General features: G+C 44.2%; 1 protein-coding gene across 5 annotated transcripts in view; it reads left to right on the top strand.

The window, feature by feature from the left end:
- TLK1 (tousled like kinase 1) overlaps positions 1 to 21,832 on the top strand; it is a 378,243-nt gene that overhangs the window by 274,536 nt on the left and 81,875 nt on the right. For 4 of the 5 annotated variants that reach the window (XM_077447985.1, XM_077447984.1, XM_077447982.1 and 1 more), the window contains one exon: positions 7,628 to 7,746. In XM_077447985.1, coding sequence (XP_077304111.1) covers positions 7,628 to 7,746 — 119 coding nt within the window. Of the gene's footprint in view, positions 1 to 3,605; positions 3,761 to 7,627; positions 7,747 to 21,832 lie in introns of those variants that run through there. The other variant, XM_077447986.1, reaches the window with a different exon arrangement.

The following is a 21,832-nucleotide window of genomic DNA, read 5'->3' as shown; positions in this document are numbered from 1 at the left end:
CGGAGATATTATTCAGTATTTCTGCTCAGAAGTCCGTCGTTAACTCTGACTGTCTCTGACTGACTGTGTCTCTGAGGCTTCTTTATTACATCTTTTATAGACAGAAAAGGGCAAACATCAGCAAATGTAAAAAAAACAACATTTTTGCAAAGGAAAGACAATTCTCCGGGTGTTATCAGCTGATAAGACAATCTTCTGGGCGTAGACTGCTTTTTAGGGCTGATGCGGCCTCTTCTTGATGAGTACGTGACAATAGATGACGAATCCTTATTTTACAGAGAAGGATAGAAAAATACAAGTATTTAGTAAGACATAAGGTCAACCATTTTGTTTAGACACCCCTTAATCCTTACAGGGCTTAAAGGAGAGTTCAGAGTGCAGGACTACACCTAGGACCTTGGCATGTGGGGATGGGCTGATAGTTGTGCCATCGCTTTTGACAGATCAGGGGAAGGTGCATGTGGTGGAGGAAAATTTTTAAGATGAATAGACTGAGTGAGGAAGTGCTGTGACATCCAGACTGATATATCTGTCAGTAAATTATTAATACGTGAGGAGACTGAGGGAGTGAGCTGAGGGGTAGAGAAAAATATTATGGTTTCAACATAGAGATGGTATTTAAAGCCATGGGAGGCTATCAGCTGACCCAGGGAGAAGGTGTAGATTGGATTTAGGAGAGGCCCAAGAGCAGAACCTTGGTGGACCTCAATAGAGAAAAGGAGAGAAGATGACGAAGTAGAGTTGTAAATAACACTAAAGGTGCTGTTGGATAAGTAGTAAGAGAACCAGCGAAGAGTACAGTCACGGAGACCAAAGGCGTGGAGTATTTTGAGGAGGAGGGGGTGGTCAACCGTATCAAAGGCAGCAGAAAGGTCCAGGAGTAGAAGTACAGAACAGTGTCAATAGGTTTTGGCCCTTAGTAGATCGTTTGTTAGTTTTAGGAGAGCAGTATCTATGGAGTGTGGAGGACAAAATCCAGATTGAAGGGGATCAAGAAGGCTATTCTCGGCAAGGGGGTTGCTCAGTCGGTTGTAGACCAGACATTCAAGGAGTTTGGATACAAAGGGGAGCAAGGAGATGGGGCGTAGATTGGCAGGATCCTGTGAAGGCTTATTAAGTATGGGGCTGACTAGTGCATGTTTTAGAGACTTGGGGAGGATGCTGTAAGAGAGGGAGAGATTGAAGATGTGGGTTAGAGAGTGTAGAATAGAGTCACAGGGTGAACAAAGCATTTGCGAGGGAACAGGATCCATATTGCAGGTGATTAGATGAAAGTTGGCAAGTAGTTTAGCAACCTCGTCTGTAGTGGTGGGGTTGAATGAGGGAAGTAATGAGTATACCTGTGGGCATGAAGTGTAAAGCGTGGAAGGTATCTGAACAGCAGGGATTTAAAATTGTATCAATCTTCTGTTTGAAGTTATTAGCCATCTCCTAGGCAGTGAGCGAGTTAGTGGGTGGAGGCAGTGGAGGAGGAAGTAGAGAGTTGATGGTAGAGAAGAGTTGACGGGATGATAGGTTATTAAAGCGGAGTTCCACACATTGTTTCGTTTATTAAAAGTCGCTGCTGACTTTTAATAAACAGACACTCACCTGTCCCATGGTCCAGCAATGTGACTGCCCAAAGCCTCGCTCCTCTCCCCCTCCTCTCCCCCTCCTCTCCCCCTCCTCTCCGCTGGAGCGGTCATAGCCACTGTGGGCCCCCAGCCGTGACAGCTTTCGGCTTCGCTCTGCTTGTGGCCAGGCAATCTTCTGGGAGCTGTCGCGTGTCCCAGAAGATTGCTGGCAGGGAGGGGCCGCCTAGGGGGAGAGGAGGAGTCGCCTAGGTGTTCAAGAGCAGGAAGAAGGAAGTGGTACAGGAAGTCCCACTTTAAAGTACCCACTCCCCCCCAAAAAACGACATGCCAAATGTGGCATGTCAGGAGGTGAGGAGTGCTTAAAGCGTAAGTTCCACTTTTGGGTGGAACTCCGCTTTGAGAGTGATAAAATGGGTCTGCCTGGCAGTGAAGAGGCAGAAATTGTGTTTTTGGAGTGCAGATGTACACTGGTTAAAATCATTCTGATACTTCTGAGGCACTTTTCAGGCTTTTTAGCGCTAAAAATAGCACCTGTAAAGAGCCTCTCAAGCCACCCCAGTGTAACAGTCTGAGTGCTTTCACACTGGGGAGGTGCGCTTGCAGGACTTAAAAAAAAAAAAAAAAAAAAAAAAAAAGTCCTGCAAGCAGCATCTTTGGGGTGGTGCAAGAGTGGTGTATACACCACTCCTAAACCGCCGCTGCCATTGAAATCAATGTGCAGCCCTGCTGAAGTGCAGCAGCACTTTGCAATCTTTATTTAGCCGCTAGTGGGGGTTAAAAGCTAATGGGCGAAAAGCATCGCTGACACTAGCGGCGCTTTACTGCTGCCACCCCCACCGCCCCAGTGTGAAAGTAGCTTATGTCTTACGCCACTGGTGCTCAAGAGCATTGCTGTGTTTTTTCAGACTTCTAGTGTCATCTGTTTGCTGAGGTTGTAGGGGATGGAGCCTGATTCTGTGTGTAGTGAGAGGTGCCAGTGTGTGCAGGGAGGCTAAAAGTGAAGCGTTGTAGACAGAAGTGGCTAGGTCGGTGCAGGACAGGGGTGCGATTTTGTCATAGAGGTGGTCAGTTGCAGAATCCGTAGATTTATAGTGTAATGCGGGCTAAATGGGTTAAAATTGCATCGCACCAAAGTAGTTTTGGAAATGTACTGCAACTGGATTGCAGGGTAGTTTCATGACCTGCCTCTGGGGGTCCATTAATTGTTGCACTGACATCCGCTGCAAACCACAAGGGCAGTATGTTTTGAATGTGGTTTGGGAAATGCGCAGGGATCTTGGGTTTCCTGCACCGCATTCCAGTGTGACCTGGGGCTGACCCTGTTTTGAAAATGTGGCCATATGCAACTGCACGGTGACCCAAAAATATGCCGTATAACAATTAATGGCCCCTGTCCCGTGCATCTACTAACAAGTAGCACGTTTTGTCTGGGGGGGGGGGGGGGGGGGTCGGGGGAACGTGTGCGATTTTTGTGACCTGCACAAGTGTGACCCTAACCCACAGAGGTCAGAGACAGCAATGGAAACCTGACAGGTGTTCTAATCCCTCGCTATCAAAAACAAAAAAAAAGTTTTTAATTTAGTTCTGCATTATAAATAAAGCAGTGTCTGCGAGTAGTGCTCAGAATAGAGTGTTAAATAAAGTTTTGTCCTGTATAAATAGCAGTGTTAAATAAAGTTTTGCCCTGTATAAATAAGAGTGTTAAATAAAGTTTTGTCCTATATAAATAGGGGTGTTAAATGTGTGGAAGTGTGAAGTCAGCAATGTATAAATAAACTCCTAGTACAGCTCCTGGTGTGTTGTGACTGATGTGAGCATGCCTGTGCCACCCAACACTATTCAGTAGCAGTCTCAGTCTGCAATACGGCCAAGTGTGGAAAAAAAAAAAAAAAAAAGATGGAGAATATCGTGACGCGCGCACCGCAATCAGCATCCCCGCGGGAGCGCGCACCGTCTACAGGAGATGCCAACGTTCTGATGGGGGAGTTGTGCGCAGGCGCGGGGAAGTCTCGCGTCACCCGTAATTGGTGGCGACGCGAGACTTGCCGGCGCATGCGCGGTCCCGTATGGTGAGTCCCCGAGAGGTGCCGGTACTGAGTACCGTTGAGGACCGGCAGGGATAAAGCGCTGAGTGTATGTAGTGCTCGGTGCACCTATGCTCTTGTGGCTGGGCATCGATGTGAACGGTGGGTGCCGGGAGCTGAGCTCTCACTGACTATTGGGGGGGAGTCTGAAGTTTGCATTTGACACTTTTTTTTTTTTTTTTTTTCTCCTTACAAGATGGCAATGCACTGTGCTGGTGTAGTGGGTGCAATGTTCCGGTGCTCGGGGGTCAGCCCCCTGGGGTGCCCAGGACAATCTGTCACATTGACTGTGACCTGCACTGACTGGCAGGCTAGGCCATGGTTAAAGGGCTAGTACCCCTAATTCCAGGTCTGCAGGTATACCCTACACCGCAGTCTCCGCACGCCTCCTCCCACTGCGATTTGCTGCCCATTGGCTACCGAAGTGCGCTGCAGCGAAAGGCTGTGATGGCAGAGATGGGCGGTGTACACAGTTCATGGGATGGCTCAGAAAATGTCAGTTAGGGTCCTGCACTGCACAACTGTCTGTTCCTGTTTATTTTTGCATTTGATGATCTCTCAGGATTCCGAATGATCAGTTTAGAATCTTGTTGAACTTCTAGGAAGGCGCCGGATCTCTTCACCCATCTGTCATCTTGTGTTTCTTCAGCACGTTAATGTTTGATGTATTTTATTATTCGCATTGAATGTATGGTAAATGTTACTGAAGGATTCCGTTACCATGGTTGCCCCGGTGTCACCGGATGTGGCTGCCTTGGGTGGACTATAGCAAACAAAATCGTCTCAATTCACAAAGCTCTCACACAAGAACAATGATGTTTAGTTTCACCATTTAACTGTCATTTGTAAATCGTATTAGACAGAAAAAATGGACTTTTTTTTAAGTGCTCGCTCACACCATACGTGCATGAAAATGTATGGGAAAACCACGCAGATTTCACTTGCAGAGACATGGGCAGTTTTCATGCACGTCAGTTATGTGCCCTGTGCACACCAATGTTATGTCCGTTTTTTTCACGTGCAGAAAACTGCATACATGTTGCAGATTCCTACGCAGAAAAAAAGCGGTGTGGTATGAACAGGGCACATAGAGAACCATTGTATTTTTTGCTGCCCTTGCAGAACGTGTGCAGAAAAACTGACATCTCTGCACCATGGTGTGAACGAGGCCTTAAATAAGTATGGCATCCTGGTGCGTCAGCTTTGTGAATCACGTTTTAGGGTGCTTCCACACAATACAGATGTGTGAGCAGAGTTCCTGCGCAAAGGGATCATTCACACCAGAAAGTGGTGCGGGAAACCTGCATTCCATGTGCGTTTCCAGCACCGTGTGTATGATCTGCCGCAGGTGTCAATATAATTCTTATGACATTCAAAAATGCACATCACAAATGCAGTGCATTTGCTTGCACCACATCATGTGGTTCTGTAGTATTATACAAACCGGTGTAGTGCAGGCACTGTTTTTGGTGCGATTCAGTCACATAGAAATTGGAGGAATGCGGACCACGTTCCGCTTTGATTCAGGTGCGAACCGGTCTTTAAGGCGTTAGTAAACTGCATCCAAAAAAAATTAATAATTGGGCCCCAGGAAAATTAAAGCGCAGTTCCACTCAAAAGTGGAACTTTTGCTTATGTTTCCTCCCCCTCTTCCAGTACCACATTTGGCACCTTTTAGGGGGGGAGGGAGGGAATGGTTCTTGGTACCCATTCCCCACTTCTGAAGACAACGCTGTCCCTCTGAGGTTCGGCACTCCTTCTCCCTCCTCCGCTGCTGGGCCAATTAGAAAACACAATGCTGTAGGGAACCGACTGTGAAGATGAAAGGCTTCACTGCTGGTTTCCCTTACCAGGAATGGTGGCGGCAGCACCCGACAGCCAATCCCAAAATTGGCTGGGGTGCCAACATTGCAGGAACCCTGGACAGGTAAGTGTCCTAATATTAAAAGTCAGCAGCTACAGTATTTGTAGCCGCTGACTTTAAATTTTTCGTGAGGGGGCGGAACACCTCTTTAAGTCAAAATGTGCTAGTATGCATTGCATGCTAGCACATTATGACAGATTTACCTGAAAACGAAGCCCTCCAGCAGCATGCTGTCACTGCTGAAAGCACTTCCCTCTTCACTTAGTCCTCTTTCCAGGTTCATAGGCCGCGGCTATCTGATTAGCAAGCTGGCAAAGACATTGCTCCTGCTCATGCGTGTGGCAGTCTCTGTTTACGGCACAGCTGCATCTAAATAAATATCTCCTAAACTATGCACCGTTTAGGAGATATTTACTGTACCTATAGGTAAGTCTCATAGGCTTACCTATAGGTAAAAATCATACATGGGAGTTTATTCCCACTTCAAAATGGGCTGTATAGTAAATATACATTTTTGTGTGTACACATGCGTAGAAATTATTTTCGCTATTTGTGGCATACGCATGTATATTACTGACCAACAGCATGGATTTTTTTTTTTTTGTACAGGTCTATAAGCAGCACAAGTGTACGGGCCTATTCAAAACAATGGTCTGCATTTAGATCCATAAAAAAAGGGGCGTTTTTAGCAAATAGGAAATGAATCAAAATGTTGAATGACTTCTAAATCTCTAGCCTGGTGACAATGGATAAGCCTGTCATATTTTCCATACCATTAATTGCTTCTCTCTTTAGTGTTACAGCAGACCATCCCATGGGACTTCATTATGTACTGATGATGTGCAGTACTCCAGATCAACCAATCAAATGCCAGCTTTCATTACAGAATTCTGCAAGCTGATTATGGATTTGTTATTTTTTATGATCTTAAAAGTATATCTACAGCCACTTTTTATTTTTTTGAATTTTGGTTGGAGACGTGAATAGTTAAGACCCATGTCAGGTGTTCTTTTCCATCTTTGTTTCCTTGAGGAGATTTTCCTTCATTTGCTGTCCTGTTGCTTCAAATGGAGAGTGGAAAGGCTAAAAAGCGAAATTAATTCCCTCGCAGTTGTCACAGGAAAAATGTCTACATGGGAAGATTTTGCCTCCATTCCTGTTGTGGTGGCAGCAGCTTCAATTTTTCTTGTTACTTTAATTCCCAGTAATGATAATCATCAGTGCGGACAGAGAGGGTGAATCTACCTATCAGGGACAAAGACTGTGATAAGAACTTAGGGGGCCTAACATTGTCTTACTCTATTCGAAACTAGATGTAGTTTAAAAGAAACCTGTAATTGGAGAAATACAAATGTTACTATTGCCATCACCACTTTATATTAAATATATTCCAGTGACTTGTGTAAAGCCGCCCATAGACTGTTCGAATTTTGGCAGGTTCAGCAGGGACCGTCTGATACTCGAACCATGTATGGGCAGACTGAATGTACCCAACTTGATCAATCAACTTGGGTACAACCAGTCTGTTGGATTTTACATGAAATTATTGCCAGTGGCTCTCAGCCGCTAGCAATAACCACTGTGCTCTCCCAGCGGGGACGTCTTCCTCTCCCCCTACTGATTGTGTTGATGGGGGAAGTATACATTTTTTCCCCTGCAATCTGTGGTCGCAGAAAAAAAAAAACCTATCTATGGCCAGCTTAACACTTTTTGATCTATCACGTATTGGATTGCTATCCAACTGTTGCCTATGCTTGATCATGGGTCCTTACAATCAGCTGTTAATTGTATTAGTTAAATTTTTTTTTTTTGTTATAATTGATGTCGAGTTTTTTTGTAGAGTTCAGTTTTTAGCCTTTGCACAATTCTGCGACAGGGGAGTTTTGGTTATGCATTTGCAAAGAATCAATGTATTTTGGGCCCCAAGTCCTGACACTTGAATTTTTTTGTGAACGCCTAGAAAGGTCTACAATTTTAGCTGCCATCTGTCACATGATATATCTCATATGATATTTGTTTCCTCATCATTTGATTAAATAATAAAACAATCTTAAAGCTGCCTGACGGTGCCACAGTCTGATGTCTGTGTATTTGTTTTTTTGTAGGTGTCATGGATGAACTCCAAAGCTTGGACCCCAGACGGCAGGAGTTGCTGGAGGCCAGATTTACAGGAGGTGTCAGTGGCAGTACTGGAAGCACCGGAAGTTGTAGTGTTGGCGCAAAAGTGAGTGAAAGTTTTTATTTTAATGGTATTGCCCCGGTGGGCTACTTTCTTGTAAGTATTTAGTTGAAGTAAGAAGATTTCTGCCTCTTCTGGCTGAAGGCAACAGGTGTACTGTAAGACTGACGGCTTGTTTTAGACAGCTGTGCCCCAACTGTAGACTTGACTAGCTGTGAAGGACTGAAATGTTGATTCAAAGGATACATGGCATAAGAGGAACACCCCCCTTCCTACTTTACAGAGCTAAAAGCACACCTGTCCCTATACATAACAGCCATTTTGAGATTAACTATTCAGGCCTCCACCTCCCTAGGGAGCAGTAATGACATTGCAGTATCATGTAATGGATTCTTCAGTGTCTTAACACAAGGGTAATGTATCTGAAATGTTTATCTGTTGCACACAGTGAATGCATCCATTGCATATTGGGTGCCAATAACTGGCATAATTATTAAAAATAAATAAATGTGGTCCTTCCTTTAAACACAGAAATTAAACAAGTAGTTCATGTTTAATTTACAATCGACTAGCTTATTCTAGCTCATAAAAATGACCTAACAGTATTGCCTAGCCAGATGCTTACTTGCCTCTTCATGGTAGCAGGGACAACCTTAGGCCTTCTCTAGCACCGGTTGTGCCTGTGTAGTAACTTACCATAGACTTGAATGGGGCAGTAGTCCCAGCACTAGATGCTACAGTTATGGCCCCAATCAAGTCTATGGGGAGTTACTACACAGGCTTAACCTGTACCTGAAATGATCTTGGCTCTAGGATAAGGACTGGATGAAGCTGCTGCTGTCATTGAGAGGTGTGTAGGTAAGTATATAGGTGGTGAAATTCTGGGTTAGATTGGGGTACCTGGCTAGAGAGGGTGGGTTATTAATTTATTTTATTTTTATTTTTTAGGCCCCTTTCACACGGGCGCCTTTTGAAGTGGAATCTGCTTGCTCAGTGGGGGATACCTTCCCTGATCCTCGCTGAGCAGGCGGATGAAAGGTCTGTGTGTTATGCAGAGTGGACACGGACACAGTCCTGCTTCCATCTATGGGGCAGTCGGAAGGGAATCGCAGATGGGCAAAAGATCCTTCATCTGTCTGTTTTTGGCAGACCGGATCAGATGGCGGCAGGTGTCAACAGACATGTGTCCACTGACATCTGCTGCTCCATAGAAGAGCTTGGAGGGTCCGATCAGATCTGCCTGAAAAACTGACAGGTGGGCCTGATTGGATAGCCCATGTGAAAGGGGCCTTAGGTAATTTGGAACATCTCCTTATTGCTCATACTACTGGATACCTGAGTGGATTTTCTGGCTCCGATAAAAACATAAGAAAATTGAAGCATGATATACTAATAACTTTAAGTATACAATATCTCATAAAGTGAGTACACCCCTCACATTTTTGTAAATATTATTGTATTATATCTTTTCATGTGACAACACTGAAGAAATTAATTTGCTACAATGTAAAGTAGTGAGTGTACAGCTTGTATAACAGTGTAAATTTGCCTTCCCCCCCAAAATAACTCAACACACAGCCATTAATGTATTAACCCGCTGGCAACAAAAGTGAGTACACCCCTAAGTCTAAATGTCCAAGTTGGGCCTAATTAGCTATTTTCCCCTCCCTGGTATTATGTGACTCAGCGTTACAAGGTCTCAGGTGTGAATGGGGAGCAGGTGTGTTAAATTTGGTGTAATTGCTATCACTCTCTCATATTGGTCACTGGAAGTTCAACATGGCACCTCATGGCAAAGAACTCTGAGGATCTGAAACAATGAATTGTTGCTCTACATAAAGATGATATCCAAAGGTTGTCTCTGTGCAATAGACGTATGAGTGCTGCCAGCATTACTGTAGAGGTTGAAGGGTCAGCATGTCAGTGCTCAGACCATACGCCGCACAGTGCATCAAATTGGTCTGCATGGTTGTTGTCCCAGAAGGAAGCCTCTTCTAAAGATGATACACAAGAAAGCCTGCAAACATTTTGCTGAAGACAAGCAGACTAAGGCATGGATTACTGGAACCAAGTCCTGTGTTCTGATGAGACCAAGATAAACTTATTGGTTCAGATGGTGTCTAGCGTGTGTGGCAGCAACCAGGTGATGAGTACAAAGACAAGTGTGTCTTGCCTATGGTCAAGCATGATGGTGGGAGTATCGTGGTCTGGGGCTGCATGAGTGCTGCCCACACTGGGGAGCTACAGTTCATTGAGGGAACCATGAATGCCAACATGTACTGTGACATACTGAAGCAGAGCATGATCCCCTCCCTTCGGAGACTGGGTCGCAGGGCAGTATTCCAACATAACAACACCAAACACACCTGCAAGATGACCACAGCCTTGCTTAAGAAACTGAGGGTAAAGGTGATGGACTGGCCAAGCATGTCTCCAGACCTAAACCCTATTGAGTATCTGTGGAACATCCTCAAACGGAAGGTGGAGGAGCGCAAGATCTCTAACATACACCAGCTCTGTGATAGCATCATGGAGGAGTGGAAGAGGACTCCAGTGGCAACCTGTGAAGCTCTGGTGAACTCTATGCCCAAGAGAGTTAAGGCAGTGATGGAAAATGGTGGCCACACAAAATATTGACACTTTGGGCCCAATTTGGACATTTTCACTTACTTCATTTTGTTGCTAGTGGCTTAAACATTAAGGGCTGTGTGTTGAGTTTTTTTGAGGGGACAGCAAATTTACATGGTTATACAAGCTGTACACTCACTACTTTACATTGTAGCAAAGTGTCATTTCTTCAGTGTCACATGAAAAGATATAATAAAATATCTACAAAAATGGGAGGGGTGTACTCACTTGTGAGATATTGTATGTTCCCAAGTAATCTATACTTAAGGATATACTAATAATTTGAGTAAACGTGTTCCAGCTACTATGGTAGCAGCAAGAAAAGTAAAGCCTTGCTACAGTACATTGGTAAGGCTTTTCTCTTTGGGACTAAAGTGGCTGTGCCTGATGTAAAGGAATGCCCGTAAGGTTTGTCACACACACCTTCACTGTTCTGTTCAGCAGCTGGGAGCCAAAAAACATATCCTGTACTTCCGAGTCTAGGAAAACATGCGACTCATTGCCCTTTCCTCCCACATGACACCACTGGGGCTGTGTAGTCTATCTGTCACATTGTGTACGGGAAGCCTATCCCCAGCCCTGTGTAAGCTTTCATGTGCAGCTTGTTTGGGTTGGGTTGGGCTTTAAAGAGACTCTGGCACTTTGCTCATTGGTTCTCTTTAAAGTGGTTGTATGCTCACTTTTTTAACTTTTACCTACAGGAAAGCTTATAATAACGCTTACCTGTAGGTAAAAAAAATATCTCCTAAACCTGTACGGTTTAGGAGATATTCCCCTCGGTATGCGCCGCTTACTGCAGCGGCGCATGCGCACAAGGGGGTTCTCGCCGCGAAAATCCGGCAGCGGCCGACCGGCCGGACTGAAATCTCCCGCGCGCATGCGCGGGAGTGACGATATCGCGGCTCCGGACACTCACAGCGTCGGATCCGCGATACCCGGAAGAAACGCCGAGGGAGCATGTCAGCTCCCTCGGCGTGGATCGGGCCAGATGTTGGGGCCTCGTTCTAAGGTAAGTATTTCATAATGAGCTAGTATGCGGTGCATACTAGCTCATTATGCCTTTTGCTTTGCGGGTTTAAAAAAAAGAAAAAAAAATTTGCGGGTTTACTACCGCTTTAAGCAAGCTTGAAAACATGAGCATAACTATGTTGGAGAACACAGATACCAAAAATCCAGTTGGAATGTTCAGCTTCTCCTCCTACAAACCTCTGCTACATTTGTTATTGGGAGGGTTATAGCTAGACTTAAAGCAGAGATAAACTCTTCTACCCAGCTTCTTTCGGGTGCCAGGCTGTGGCTATCTTCATTGGCTGGCACAGACTGACGTCTCTTCTGCACACCCCAGAGGTGCAATAATCCTGGCACACAGAATCTGTGACCGAATATAGACTGAAATGCGCTTGTGCAGCTTTGTGTACATTCCAAAAAAAAGCTGCAATCTGGCAGGTGGGTTTCTTTCATTGCATGCCTTTTCTGCAATAAAGACCCTGTCTGCTCACAGTTGGGAAAGCTGGGCTTTCGTCATTCTTTAATCGCTGCTCGCCATACACCAAATGATGTCCTCCGCTTTGAGCGGGGATATCTGAATGATGCCTGTAGCTACATTAGAGCGAGAGCAATAATTTTGGGCCTAGGCTCAAAACATGTAACCAGTAAAAAAATTTAAAGCAGCGCCTATGGGGATTTTTAAGTTTGGCGCCATTCCACGAGCAAGTGCAATTTTGAAGCGTGACATATTAGGTATCTATTTACTCAGCGTAACTTCATCTTTCACATTATGCAAAAACATTGGGCTAACTTTACTGTTTTGTTTATTTTAAAGCACAAAACAGTTTATTTTCCCCAAAAAAACATTCAAAAAATTGCTGCGCAAATATATTGTGGGATAAAAAGTTGCATTAACTGCCATTGTATTCTTTAGGGTCTTTGCTAAACTTTAATGTTTGGGGGGTCTATGTAATTTTCTAGCAAAAAAAAATTGTTTTTTACATGTAGGAGAGAAATGTAGGAATTGGCCTGATAGGCAAGTGGTTAAAGTATAAGTGTGACCATACATGTATTGAAAGGCTGGTATGCTGGTTCAGCAGGACCGATCAATTGCTGTACAACCAGCCTGTCGGGTTTTTTCCCCGAACGTTCAAGCCCACCCACTATACCCCGCAGTAGTGATCAGTGTGTTCTGACAGTGGGGAAGCCTCCCCTCTGTTAGAACACAATAGCACAGCAGGGGTGACTTCCCTCCATCCACCTTGGGGGAATTAGGTCTTTTTTTTTTTTTTTTTTTCGACTTGCTGGCTGAATGAAAAAAAAAAGATGAATGTATGGCCAGCTTTATTCTGGTTGCCCCTCAGGAGCCATGTTATTGACAGCCTGGGCTCACAAGAAGTGGGATGGATAAGGCTGGACATTATTCACCCCAGAAATAAAGCAGCAGTCAGGAGTGGTAAGGAGGCGATGAGTCTTGCAGGAATTCTTAAGTTGCTGGTCAGTGTCACTTTTGGTCCAGCAGTAAAACTGAAGTTCCACTAAAAGTGTTCACCTTTTATAGAAAAAATGTAAAGTAGAGCTGCACAATTAATCTTTTGCTGATTCTTTCATATAACAAGGAGAGACTTATCTGCTCACTCAGCTGTCGAAGGAAAACATCCGGCAGTCTGCCAAGTTTTTAAAATGAAACATTGTAACTAACTTCTTTCTTAGATCAAAGGGAAACTTCTGTGTGTAAAGAAAAAAATCCAGGCAGTCTTCCAAGTTTTTAAACCATGTGTAAATGCAGAAAGTTTAACCACTTAAAGTGGTTGTAAGCCTATATTAAGGCTTACCTGTAGCTACCCAGGATATCTTCTAAACCTGCACGGTTTAGGAGGTATCCCCTGTCCCCAATGTCATCGGCACATGCGCACTGGGGAAAACTGAAGCAATGGCACCTATGTGCTGTTGCTGCAGTTTCCGTGCTGTTTCCGGCGGCTGCCACGAGCATGCGCGGGAGTGACTTCATCGCGGCTCTGGTCAATCACATTCCCGGAGCCGCAATACCCGGAAGTAACTTTGGGATGACCTGTCGGCCGTAGGGGAGACTAGGACCGCTGCAGGGGCTTCGATCTGAAGTAATACATAATGACCTAGTATTCATAGCATACTAGCTCATTATGCCTTTTTCTTGCAGGGTTTTTTTTTTTTTCATTAAGATGGTTTACTTCCTCTTTAAAGTGGAGGGCCACCCTACAAAAATAGAAAAAAAAAATTTGAAAAAAAAACATTTTTTACCTGTCCAGAAATCCCTGTTGCTAGGCAGTCTTCCTAATCTGCCTTCTTCCTGCTCCTTGGTGATCTTCGGTCTTCTCCCCTCCTCCGCACTGTCTTCTGGGTAATGAGGCGCGCTGTGTTCCCAGAACACAGCGCGTCCCATTCACAAAGTGCAGCACGACTCGTGCATGTGCAGTAGGAAGCGGGCAGTGAAGCCGCAAGGCTCCACTACCTGTTTCCCTTAGTTGGAATGGCAGCGCTGGGGACCCGAGAGCCGAGGGACATGTCAGCCTCGGCGGCCATCATCGCGGACGACCCTGGAAAGGTAAATCTCCTTATTAAAAGTCAGCAGCTACTTTTGTTTCAGCTGCTGACTTTAAAAAAATTTTTTTTTTAGGGCTGAAACATCGCTTTAAAGTCTAAATCTTTTTCTGACACTTGTTAAGTTAAAATCAATATTTTTTGCTAGAAAATTACTTGGAACCCCCAAAAATTATATATATTTTAGCAGAGACCCTAGGGAATAAAATTTCAATTGCTGCAATATTTTATGTCACACTGTATTTTCCCAGTGGTCTTTCAAACGCAATTTTTGGGGAAAAAATACACTTCAATGAATAATAAAAAATAAAAAAATGGTAAAGTTAGCCCAATTTTTATTTTTTTTGGTTTTGTTTTAATGTGAAAGATGATGGGGTAGCACAGTGGTGTAGTGGTTAGCACTCTCGCCCGGCAGTAAAAAGGGTCGCTGGTTCGAATCCCAACCACGACACTACCTGCCTGGAGTTTGCATGTTCTCCCTGTGCCAGAGTGGGATTCCTCCGGGTACTCTGGTTTCCTCCCACACTCCAAAGACATGCAGGTAGGTTAATTGACTTCTGTCCAAAATTGGCCCTAGTATATGAATGGGGACCTTGGATTGTGGGCTCCTTGAGGGTAGGGACCGATGTGAGTGTGCAATGTACACAGATAGGGACAATTGTAGATACTCACTCAGGTTGAACTGGATGGACTGGTGTCTTTATTCAACCTTACTAACTATGAAACTCTGATATTAGATCACGATTCTCGTGGCATATCTTCTAAGCAAAAAAACGGATTCTCATTTTGGCCAGAATCGAGCAGCTCTAATGTAAAGGTGAACTAACAACTTGCACCCTCCCAATCCCTTGGTCCCCACAGTACTACGGGAATGCTGAGCTGTCTGCACCCCCACATCCGCTCTGGCAGTCCAGGAAATTGAACACATTGATGATGCTGACCAATCAGAATCCATCTGGTTTCTTCTGGAAGCACTGCTGGAGTGGAGGGAGAATAGTGGGGATTTTACATCCCCAGATTGCTGGAGTGGCTCCGTGGAACTGACAGCTTAGCAGCCCTACAAGTTAGCACAGCAGGGAGCAGGGGAGGGTTCCTGGCTTTAGTTTATCTTTAAAAAAAAATTCTGTAAGTGTGAACGAACTCTTAATGCCCCTTGCACACGAGCGTCATAATTTACTGATGTTTACACAGGAACTTGTGATGTCCGTGTGCAAGGGGCCAAAAACCGTGTGTAAAGACGTGAGTAATTCTGTGTTTAGGTGAGTATAGGTGGGGAAGCGTATAGATGAGTAAAATTATTCTTTATTGCTCCAGTATTCTAATATACTCACTTATACTCGCGTAAACATTAAACTTGTAAACGCGGAAATAAATTGCTGCACTCAAATTTAATATTTTCTATTTTTGTTTTACTGCTCCTGTACTCAACGCTGTATTACTGATCTTTACTTAGCTTTACTCCCATAGCCAACAATGCACCTAATGTCAGATCAGTAAAAAAAAACCTCAGCATTTTTTACTCCTGCCTGTGTAGGCCTGAGGCTGGGTCCACACTAGAGCACGGAGTGGCTCACAGCGGGGGTCTGGTGCATCTCCATTCACCGGTACAGGTCCGATTTCAGCCTGAATTTTTGGCTCAATTCTGACCTGAAACGGACCAAAAGACGCACAGGATTCTATAAAGAGCCGGTCACAGTCTCCTGAAATGTGAATTGAATGTGTGAACCCAGCCCTAAAGTATAAGTTCACTTTTTAGAAAAAAATAGTGATTGCGCATCTTTTTTTTTTTTCTACAAAAAAAAAAAAAAAAATGCATTTTTTCTTTTCTTTTGGAGCCTGTAAAGCATTGCACCAGCAATCAGAAAATCTCTGCTGCCATGCATGTCTCCTTTTAGCTGTGTCAATGTATCTGTGTGCTGTAGATCCTGTACTGGGAGGCAGATATAGTGACAGGAATAAATAAATGAACTACCACAGCACCCCATAGCGCCTTGGTAGTTCATTGAGAACTAACAGCCTCTGAGGATGTCGGAGCTTGTAGTTCATTCACACACGTAGCTGTGTGAATGTATGACGCGGCTATGTGGGTGGAGCCCCGCATGCCCGTGCCGATAACGTGACACCTAGTAACCGGAAGCTTCTTCCCGTACTGCTGCCACAGGGACGGTGGATAGCAGGCAGCGGCTGCAGCATTGAGAACATGTTACATGTTCCTAAAGGTGAACTTATCCTTTAGAGCTCCATAAATAAAATAAAAACTCAATTTAAGAATAATGTGCTGTGGATAATCTGAGATGTAGGGGATGGTACATCAATAACCTTGTATGATCCTCTGTGTGACATATTCCCCTGCAGAGGCTGAATTAGAAAAATATGCTTTCTGGTTGTAGAATTGGGATTTCTGTTATGGGTAACTGGCAGTGATGGATCCATTAGAACAAAATATTGGCTAACTCATCCCTACCCTGTGCATTATCTGTGATGAAGACACTCACCACAATATCAGTGTGTTGAAATTAAACTGTCGCTACTGAATCTTTGTTTGAGTCAGTTTAATGCAGGTCTGATGTATTCAAATTGTGTATTTTCTAGACATTGTTCTTCAGTAATTTGGTCTGATACTGAGGGTCTGACGATACCTGGCAATTCTGCCATGAAAGCCTCTTTCAGATGCTGTTCGGGAACGATACCCAGCTGTTCTTCATTGCCAGCTTATCATATGCTCCCTTGATGAAGATACAAATGATCATGACAACACCTAACTAGGCAGTCTAGAACGTTGTTGTAGAGCAGTGTTCTCTCAAACTGTGTGCCGCGGTACACGAGTGTGACGTGGGAGAATTGCAGGTGTGTTGTGGGGCCCAGATGGATCATTCATGTCAGTGCCACACCACGAGACTTCGCTGCTCTGTCAGCATAGTGCTAACTGTCAGTCACTCACTGTGCAAGTGTGCAGGCCTCACACAGACAGTCATCTGTGCTGCCTGGTCTATGCGCAAATTGAATTGGTTGAGGTTTGCCACCGCCGCCAGACCCCCACCAATCCATAGAGTAATACAATTAGGCTGCGGCCTAGCTGCCAGCAGTGTGCCAGGCACTTCCAGCCTATGAGGTGCTCAGCATGGCGCGCTTTAACTTAACGTTATTCCCTCCTCCAGTCCCACCCACAACAGAGCAGAGGAGCTCGCAGTCCCTGGCTGTCCCAAGCGGAAGGTAAGACGAGAGAAGAGATGGGGACAGACGCACCAGTGTGTAATTTTATCTGCAGTAAATATAAGCAGCAGCCTTGTGTGATCTCCATTCCCCAATATTAGATCAGCAGGAAAATATTTTATATACAAAAGCAGCTTGTGTGATCCCCAATATTATATATCAGTGATCTATAATATTGGGGATCACACAAGACTGCTGCTTTTGTATATATTATATTTACTGCTGACCACAAATTTGTTAAATCTTTTCAACAAAAAATATGCCTTTTTATTGCTCTCAGCCTTCTCCAAATTCCTTTTTTTTATGTTAGAAGTGTGCTGTGAAAAATGTTATAACGTTTTTGTGCGTCGCAAGACGAAAAAGTTTGAGAAACATTGATGTACAGCCAACACTGGAGCAAGTGTATGTAGAAAGGAAGTGCCTATGAAAGGAAGATGCTGGAGGAGATTGGCAGCACTGCGAGGCATACAAGGAAGACAAATGGGAAAACCTCCCCTTTTTTTTTTTTTTTAAACATGGTAAATATTTTTGATTTGCAGTGCTTTTGTTTAGCAAACGATTCATCATCCAGTTAGTTTAGATCTACTTGACACTAATAGTAATCCATACACATCCGCTATTGAATGGCCCTGTAATCAGTCTTTCGTAAAATCATTTGTTACTGTGTTTTTCTGCCTTCTTTTAACATCCTTCATGAACTCCCAAACCTCTCCTTCTCCCCACTTCCATTTGTTTGCAATTAGCAGGGCACGCCAGTAAAAGACAAGTGCATTGCTCTATGCTCTACACATCTCATGGTCTATAATCCATCTCGGGAGCAAGCAAGAGAGGGGGGCTATGTTCCTACATACAGTGGCACCTTCTAACATTAAAAAAAGGAATTTGGAGGAGGCTTAGAGCAATAAAATGCATATATTTTGTGTTTGGAATACATATGTGAATAGATTTTATTAATTTTTTTACACTAGAGTTCAGTGCCACTTTAATACTTAACTTTTTGTTTAAAATTACTATTTTGCAGCAGCTTCCTCCTGCTGGGAGAAGACTATTGCTCGTCAGGAGGGATTCCCCAGTCGGCACTGTCTGATGAGGGAATCGTGTTAATCATGCAAATTCGCACCATCTATAGCCTGCCTAACACTGAACACAACGCCTGGCCCCCAGACCCCCCATCTTCATTGATATATATATATAAAAAAGCAGGCATATCCCTAAATGGGGAAAATCCCTAAATGCTTTCTACTAGTAAAACAAAAATTAAAAAGCATACTATAAATCCCTAGTTGTTACATTTATGTGTCCCATCGCAGTGAATTTGCATTGTTATACATACATTAGTGGTTTGCAGGGTTGTGCTTCTGTATTTATCAGGCCTTGTGACTGCTTCGCCTCCAGAGAAGCCCCGGTTGATTTATATCTCTAGGTAGAGATGTGCCAAGCCAGTAGCACCAAAGAAGGAGCACAATTTTGCAAAGGCACCTCCTAATCACTCAGCCAGACTTTACAAGTCTGTTACTTAAACAGCTGCAAACACAGTGACAAGAGTGCTGTCATCTAACTAGTGATATTTCTGATTTACTACTTCATCTCATTAACCTTTGGGTTGGCAGTGAGGTCAAAAGAGCAGGCTCTGAAAGTTTACATAAGATAATTAAAGGGACTTTTTATTGTTCTTTAGTTCACATTTTGTGTTCTATAATTGATATCAGTCATTTTTAAGCATCTTATGTCTTGCATGCACACTGTAAGAATTTTTTCATGATGTAATTCCCTACAAATTTGTAGTCTCACTCATGTCATGCTACATTAGGGCTTCTTCCAGTTGCAGTGAAATGGCTGGAAGCCAAGGCATTTAGTCACTAAATAGCATCATTCTAAATGGCCAGTTATTTGGGCAGATCTTTCCCTCTCTGAGATCATGTGATCAAATGCCTAGGTTTCTGGTCCAGGCCGGGATGGATAAAGCTAGAATTACTTCATCCACACAAACGAGTTGGATTGGAAGATTCCTTCGCCTACTACAACATTGTATTCTGATGGTGGGACCCATGTGCTGTGAGAATACACTGATCAGCGGCTACAGTCGACAATCAAAAAAAGTTTTCCAGCTTGTTCACTTCTGTTAAGCAGGAAGGGCCACACACTGATTTAAAATTTGGCTGATCCCCACTGAACCACTTGAATTTCAATCTGTCCATGGCCAGCTTAAGTAACTTGGAGCTACGTTTTCTACAGTTGAATATTCTACAAAATCTTATAATGTGTTACCTACATCCTAATGATTTACATCCTTGTGGGCTATTACGCTAAGACGTCCAGTTTTGAGGGAGTTCATTTTCTTTTATTTATAATTACATTTTTATTTATTTTTTGATTCATGCATTGATGAATTTATTGACTTTGTAATGAAGTATGACACTTTTAACTATCAACCATATCTAGTGTTATGTCCATGGCGGTACCATGAAAAGTCCTTGGTGCCTCTAAAACTTATAATGTTTACATTTTTCTACAGGAAAGTAAAGTATTTTAGGCTCTAACCATCCACAGCAAGTGGTCTAAGGCCTCTTTCACACGGGGCGGATCAGTAATGATCCGCCCCGTGAAGATCCGCTCGCTCAGCGGGGATCGCTCCGTTGTCCCCGCTGAGCCGGCTGCGGACAGGGCGGTCTCCGCACACTGTGCAGGGACCGCCCTGTCAGATCTCCGCTCTCCTCTATGGGGATCGGACGAGCACGGACCGTGTGTCCGTGTGCCTGATTGGCTGAGACAGAGCAGTGGCGCTATTTGCATCCTCAGCCGTCATTCAAAGTAATTTAGCCAATCGGGGGGGGGGAGAGAGGAGGTGGGGTCAGGTCTGGGCTCCATGTATGTATGTATGAATGGATACACGGAGCTCTGACTCTGCTTGGGTGGCCCCTGTAACAAGCTGCTGGCTGAGGGATATTCTAAGGAAGAAGGGACTAGGAGCAGCCAAGAGGGACCCCAGAAGAGGAGGATCAGGGCTGCTCTGTGCAAAACTAATTGCACAGAGGAGGGAAGTATTAGATGTTTGTTATATTTTTATTTTTTTAAAGCAAGCCTTTACAATCACTTTAAGTGCTATGATTACGGTTTGCATTCGTCATGGCCTCCCTAATGTAAATCATAGGTGTGTACATCTCCTAGTGTGTAAGTGTAAGCACATATTCCCTGGCTCATTAAAGTGGCTCTAAAGGCCAAAAGTTGACTTCCTCTGCAGACATTTACCTGTAAGTAAACCTATAATGAGGCTTACCTATAGGTAGTGTAAATATCTCTTAAACGTGTATCGTCTAGGAGATATTTACTTTACATGCAGCCAGCGATATCACTGGTGCATGCGCTCTAAAGGAACAGCCATGAGTGCCATTCCTTCTGAGCCCTGTGTCGTGAACGGAGTCTCCCATGTGCATGCGAGGGAGTGACGTTATCGTGGCTCCGGCCGCTCAGCGGCGTAGCCGGCAAAAAAAACCCGGATAGATGTCTGCCGTCTCAGCGATGTGCGGGCACCGCTGGAATGCTTTGTTCTAAGGGTAAGTGTTTCATAAGGAGCTAGTACGCAATGGATACTAGCTCATTATGCCTTTGTCTTACAGGCTTTTTATTTTTATTTTTTTTAACAACCACTTAAAGGTAAAAAATCTTTCACTAGCAGCCCCCCCCCCCCCCTCACTCCACCTCAAACACTTACCGGAGTCCATTCTTGCATCCAGCGCTGCAACTATCTGCAGCAGCTCATCTCCCCTTCCATTTGGCTCCTGCTGCTGTCAGTCAAAATCCTGAGAATGGAGGACGAGGCCGAGCCACGCTGTGTGTTTGCGTCAATAGCTGCATACAGCTCATAGCCAGCGGTTTGCTATGAGGACAGACTGCGAAGAGGAGGAGTGAACAGAGCTGGCGGGGGAACCCCAGGGGAGGAGGTTCAGGGCCGCTCTGTGAAAAACCATTGAGTGGATAAATATGACATGTTTGCAAAGGTTAAAATGTATTTTAAATGATCGCTTTAAGGAGCATTTCCAGGTTTCAGTGGGTTGCAAATGGACAACTAGGGGTTGATTTTTCTAAAACTGGAGAGTGCAAACTGGTGCAGCTCCCCAAAAAGCTACTTTTAATTTTATGACATATTCACCATGCCCTTTGAGTAGGCAATTCTGTGGCACAGAATTCAGAGTCTGCCTTCTGAACTACAGAGATGCTGAGAGGAGGAATTTCAGGAGCTAGTCAGTACAGGAATCACTGCTTGCGGGCTGAAAGGAACCCTGGGATATGTAGTTTTTAAATATTAAAAGTAACCTGCGAAGCATACAAGGAATTCAGGAAGCTGTGGAAAGCAGGCTGATCTTACAACACGAAGGGTGAAAGAGTATTCTGCAACCATACATTTATCAGTCATAACATTATGACCACTGACGGGTAAACTGAACAACATTTTTTAACAATGGCATCTGAAAGTATGTGGGATAAATTAGGCAGCAAGAGAACATGTTGGGTCTGAAGTTGATAGCAGAAATAATGGACAAGCATGAGGATTTGAGTGACTTTGACAAGAGCCATTAGTAATGGCGGGAGTTGTGGGATGGGATGTTCCCGGTCTGCAGTGGTCAAGACCTACCAAAAGTGGTCCAAGAAAGGAATACTAGTGACTGGGTCATGCGCAGCCTGATTGAAGCACATGGGGTGTGAAGGCTGGCCCATGAAGTCA

The sequence above is a fragment of the Lithobates pipiens genome, unplaced genomic scaffold, assembly GCF_037356315.1.
Source record: "Lithobates pipiens isolate NorthernLeopardFrog02 unplaced genomic scaffold, aLitPip1_a1.2 Scaffold_22, whole genome shotgun sequence".
Classification (NCBI taxonomy): Eukaryota; Metazoa; Chordata; class Amphibia; order Anura; family Ranidae; genus Lithobates; species Lithobates pipiens.
The sequence above is the reverse complement of the archived record's forward strand: the minus strand, read 5'-3'. Positions and strand labels throughout refer to the sequence as shown.